This window comes from Cyprinodon tularosa, unplaced genomic scaffold (assembly GCF_016077235.1).
Source record: "Cyprinodon tularosa strain WSP-4 unplaced genomic scaffold, ASM1607723v1 ctg1182, whole genome shotgun sequence".
Lineage (NCBI taxonomy): Eukaryota > Metazoa > Chordata > Actinopteri > Cyprinodontiformes > Cyprinodontidae > Cyprinodon > Cyprinodon tularosa.
In genome coordinates this window covers 112,727-118,401 of record NW_024037984.1, presented here as the reverse complement: position 1 = coordinate 118,401, position 5,675 = coordinate 112,727, and the positions used below count along the sequence as shown (strand labels likewise).

The window sequence follows — 5,675 nt, the reverse complement described above, 5'->3', positions numbered from 1 at the left end:
TTTATTGCTGGAAAGCTGTTCAATGTCTCAAACCTTCCAAAGAAGTTGTTTAGTCAATTTAGGAAGTCAACATCAGCTGGACCCACTGGGGGGGAGGGTGTGTTCTAGTCTGTGATTGTCCCTATGTCTTGCCACATCCTTCTGGTATTGCTGGCAATTCCTGTATCATCTGGCTGTGGTTCTGGTTTGATGATCTGATGGCACCTTTCAAGTTGCCACATGCTGTCCTCAGGGCCTCTGTATCACGAGACTTGAAAGCTGAGTTCTATGCTTTTAGCGATTTCTGAACCCCCCATTCAACCAGGGTCATTGGTTGGCCCGGGTGGTGATGTTCTTTGTGGTGCTGACTTCCTCAGTTCATTTGTTGATGTAAACTGACACAGTCCTGGCATACTCATCATTATCAATGTTGTGGTCATAGGTTGATGCAGTTTTAAACATGTTCCAGTCAGAGCATTCAAAACAGTCCTAGAGTTTCTCCATGGCCCCCTCAGTCCACACCCTGACCTCCTTCACTTTATTTTATCCTGATTATCTGGGACATGTATTCAGGAATTAGCATGACAGAAGCTCAGAGATAGCTTCGTAAATAATCATCAAGCCCTCTTTTGTATTAGGACAGGGGGACATAAACAGCAGTAATGCTAAGCATGGTAAACTCTATAGGCAGATAGAACGGTCTGCAGTTAACAGTCAGAAACCTGATGCCTCTCCAGGCTAACAGCATTGTTCCATATCGATTAATGAAGTCATGACCCATTCAGGATGACGGCTCAGCAGATACTAATCTCCTTTTTTGGAGAGAGTTCGAGTCCGAGATTATAACTTTTGTTATCCAGTGAGCGGGCGTTGGAGAGCAGGAATGATGGGATCAGGGGTCTGTGGGGATTCCTTCTTAGCTTTGCCGTTAGCCCGCCTCTGCAGCCCCCCTTTCGCACATTGTTTTTTCCAGCCCTCACCCCGGCACAGCCTGGTCCTTTGGCCCACTGCATTGTTTATATCCGTCCGAAACACTCAGCAGTTTTTTAAACGGTCAAGAGTGGCTGTATTTAACAGTCCAGAATTTACCTTTTGTGACCGAAGCTCAGGCAGGCGCTGCCTGTCGTAGATGCGGGATAGATGACTAATTTGTATCTTTCTAAGCGGCGGATTTTGTGGAGTTGTCAAGAGCTTTATCAAGCCACCGCCTACAGGCACAGCCATGTTGGAGAATAGTGCAAACACCTTGTGAAGCTTGACTTAGACAAAAGCAGATAACATTTAAATAGTCTTTTATAATGCTAACATTATCCCACATCCTTCTTTCAAATGAGTGTCTAAATACATGTCTATATAACCCTGGTTGACAGTTTACACTTTACTAATAAATTCAAAATGTTGGTCAGTTAATTGAGATAGCTGGGGTGTAGCACATGGATCTATCTAAACATTACCAGAAAGCCATGCCAAATCAGGGCTGACTGACACCTTTATCAATTTCAATGATGATACAGATCTTCACAGGCCATTGGTGAACTGGACTTGCATCATGGTCACTGATGACAGTAAGGACGGCCACTGCAACTCCATCATGCTTTGGCTCAATTAATGAAAAAGAGATTCTAAATGGTCTAACCCATGGAATAGAACAGACAACATATTTTATCTTACTTTAATCCGTTTGATATCCAACAACTTTTTTACAAGAAAGAGCTGGGTCTCACTGTAGGGGGTGAAAAACAGTAATATTTACAACTTAATAAAAAGCTGTTTTGGATTACTCAAATTATATGATGAAAGCAGGAAAATTTGGTTCCTTTCTTTTAATGCCACATCCATTTTGTTTGATTTTTGTCTTTGTTGTATAATACTGAATTAGACATATATTTGCTGATTGAAATTAACCAACTTTTTTGATTAAAATCAAACGGAAACTTTAAATAAAGAATTGCATCTGATTCCATCAAAGTATTTGAAATAAGTTGGAAAATTATAATATAACATTATCTAAATCTAATCAGAGATCTACAAAGGATTATCTTACCTCTAGAAAAAAAAGTAGCAATCACACTCCATTGTGTCCTAACTATTACAAAGTGGAAAGGAAGGACTCTGATAAAAACAAATGTACTCCTTTTTATTAAACATGATGTAATCTACATAGGTTCTGCACTGAGGTATTTCATAATATGCAAGAACATTTAACTTCATATGAGAAGGGATCCAGAGAGATGTTTCTTGGTTTCCATATGGAAAATCTGTAGGTGACTGTGTCTTGATTAATTTCCTCAAACAACCCAGCGGCCACATTATTGATCTTCTCCTGGCGTATAATTTATCTGAACCAAGTGTTGGGCCAATGAAAAGCACCAGATGACCTCTCACATCCGTAGCTGTTCACTTAGGTGGCGATAGTTACTTGTTGAAGTGCCCTGAATGAAAAAAAAAAATTAATGATCACAGTCTTAATGTCTAAAACAGTGGCTCCGAGTCACTCAAAAGCAAAGCCTATTAGCTCTGTTTGCTTCTGTCTTTGACTCAAGAAAACAAAAATAATAACTTTTTGCTTGCTACCTTTTCAACCTAGCTATAATGTCTACAGTTGTAAAAGTTTTGTTAACTGCTGTTCTACAGAAATCTAACTGATGATTTTACATTATATTGTCCTCTAACGCAGTGAAAGAATGTCACAAAAAATTATATATGCCCTGTACTCATTTTATTAATATTATCTGTAAAATCTGGTTTCATTCTGGAATTGAAATTCTGAAATATTTCAGAACATACATGGGTTTCTTGTGTTTTCTTTTATTTGATTAATTTTAACTTTTTATCTCAATTTCTACACTGGAAAAAATCAAACTCTGGGTAAGACATTTTATCTCTTAAAATAAGTGCGTTTGTTCTTGTATTGAGGAGGTAAAAAAAGACATTTTGCCAATGGAACAAGACAATTTAAACTTAAAATAGGAAAACAGAATTGCATTATCTTATTTCAAGTACTCAAATTATCTTTTTTAAGAGTAAAAATACTCATTCCATTGGCAAACTATCTCCTTTACCTTAGACTTAGACTTAGACTCCCTCCGGAAATTAAGGACCTAATTAACCTATCTAGATTAATGGTAAATACACTTAATTTAAGAACTTTTTACTTATTTCTAGATCGTTTTTCCAGTAAAATATTTTGTTCTGGAACTGTTCAAATTCAGACACATCTAAAATTTTTAGTAGATTTTAAGATTGTTTTTAAGAACTTGATAGGAACATGAATCTATTGAAGCTACAGCTGTGACCAAAAAATGTGGTATCTTCGAAAGGGATTTTTTTTCATGCGCTTATCGCTATCATATGTGCCTTAGTTTAACTTAAAGTTATCATAGTTGCCAAAGAATATTTTTCCAGAAACAATAATTTTGAAGGCTGACCTGAACCATTTGTAGAAATAAGCATAAATAAACGGATTTAGAGTTGAATTGATCAGTGCAAACCAACTAGATGATTCTATCACTGAAACCATTACAAAGCTGTTGGTAAAAGCTGCAAATGTGAAAGAAAGGAAAAAAGGAGCCCAGCAAAACAGAAAAGCCCCCAAGACAATTGCCAGAGTTTTGGTGGCTTTTCTCTCCATCTTGCTGACAGTTGGTCCAGATTTTGTCCTGGTTTGGATGCTCCGGGCCTGTCTCTGTGCAACAACAAATATCTTCAGGTAGATGCAAAGCAGTATGACCACTGGAAGGTAAAATGATATCAAAGGCCCAACAATATTTGTCATAACATCAATAGAGCACATGTCCTGACATTCTTCAATGTTTAATCTAGAAATTATTACACCAATCGCAGTAAGAACTGAAACCCCCCAGCTTATGGCAATCATGATGTTCACAACATGAAGGCTGAATTTAGATTTGTATGTTAGAGGCTGACACACTGCATAATACCTATCAACTGAAATACAACACATGTGCAAAATTGAACATGTGCAGAACAATACATTAAAGCCATCTCTTATCTTACAAAACATGTTATCTTCATAGAAACATGAACTAAGAGAAAATGACATACTTATAGGAAATACTAGAGCACCAACCAGCAGGTCAGCTACAGCCAGAGACTGAATCAGAGTGTTGGTGGGAGTGTGGAGCTGATTAAAGTAAGATATAGATATTATTACAAGGAGGTTTCCACATACTGTAACAAGAGCCAAAAGTGTCAGGAAAGCATACAATATTAAACACACAGCAGAAGGAGTTGTTAGTTTGTAACTAAGCAGATTCATCTGAAAGCAGGGATGAAGGAACTCAATCCCAACAACAGTTCTGTTTTTCATTGGGACCACAAAACTGAATCTAAGCTCTATTGTAATAAATGCATCACTCATATAATGCATCAATGCAACTTGCTCACAGACGTGTGAGTCTCTGTGGAACTAGTCAATGTGTCAGTGCTGGTTGCTCTGACGTAAAGTGGTCTCTGGGCACAAGCCTTTAGGGCTCACTGATCAACCTCTTTGGGATTGCTAAAAAGTTATACAATTAGAATGTGAAAACTTCATCATGTTTGTGGGTCTATGTATAAAGGTCATTTTGAATAATAATTATTTGTAATTGGAACATGTATATTGTAAATTTGATGTTCTAGAGAAATAAAATAGATGATTTGCAGTTGTTAATTATTTTTTCCATTTTTGACAACTAAAGGGGAACGCCCAAAAGGGGGGCAAAAGGAAACATTACAATATACAAAAAAAGTTAACACAAACACACATGTTAGCATAAAGTTAGTGAGCACAAGTGCACAAACTGTCCTGAGTCTGAATCAAAAACCAAATACATTATTAGTTTTTCTTGAAATTATCCAAAAGATTTTGTGCATTGTAACTATGGAGTTTTGCAAGTGTAGATTTCTTCTCCCTATCTTTCACAATTACAAAAAAAGTTACACACTCATAAAAACAATTGATGGCAGTTTTGTCATCCAGTACATTTTTTCTAGCTGAACTAATTTCACATTTATCTATATGGAGTAATTTCCTCGAGTCTGTTCAACAACATTTTAAAAATACCTTTACAAGGAATTAATTACATACACCAAATTTGAATATTTGTGTTTGGTTAAACTTAATGAAATCTAATTTTGTTGACCTATATTTGTCCCTGCATTGAATTAAGGTATGTTCAACAAACATGGATTCATTTCACATGGTCAAAATAACCTTTTCCAAGATAGAGCTGCCTGTGATCATAGATCTTAGCCTCAAGATTATTTATGGTTTCATCCGTGTGGACTTGGGCATCAACTGACTCGACTATCTCTTTTAGATGTAGAATTTCCTGCCATGCTGGCCCGTTTTCTGGCAAAAGTGGTCCGACAAATGCACTTATATTACAGGTACCTTGCTTGGGTTACTTAGTCGAAATATGGGGAAACACCTAGAAAACCACCCTGTGACGATATGCACATCATGAAAAAGGGCCATTAAAACGGTTCATAAGGCAGGATTTCACGATCATACTAATGGGGTCGTTAGTGGTTTGGCCTGCGGTGTATGTATATGTTCATTTACATGTATGTATGAAGTATATATATATATATATATATATATATATATATATATATATATATATATATATATATATATATATATATATATATATATAGTGGGTGAGAGATGTAATAAGCCACCTTATTTCAAA

The 5,675-nt window shown here is 36.5% G+C and overlaps 1 protein-coding gene across 1 annotated transcript; it reads right to left on the bottom strand.

Annotated features, from left to right (window-relative positions):
- Window positions 1–3,337: 3,337 nt before the first annotated feature.
- Window positions 3,338–4,309, bottom strand: LOC119771747 (trace amine-associated receptor 1-like). Its single transcript, XM_038267876.1, has one exon. The coding sequence runs from the start codon at window positions 4,307–4,309 to the stop codon at window positions 3,338–3,340; it is 972 nt and encodes a 323-aa protein (XP_038123804.1).
- Between the last annotated feature and the right edge of the window lie 1,366 nt (window positions 4,310–5,675).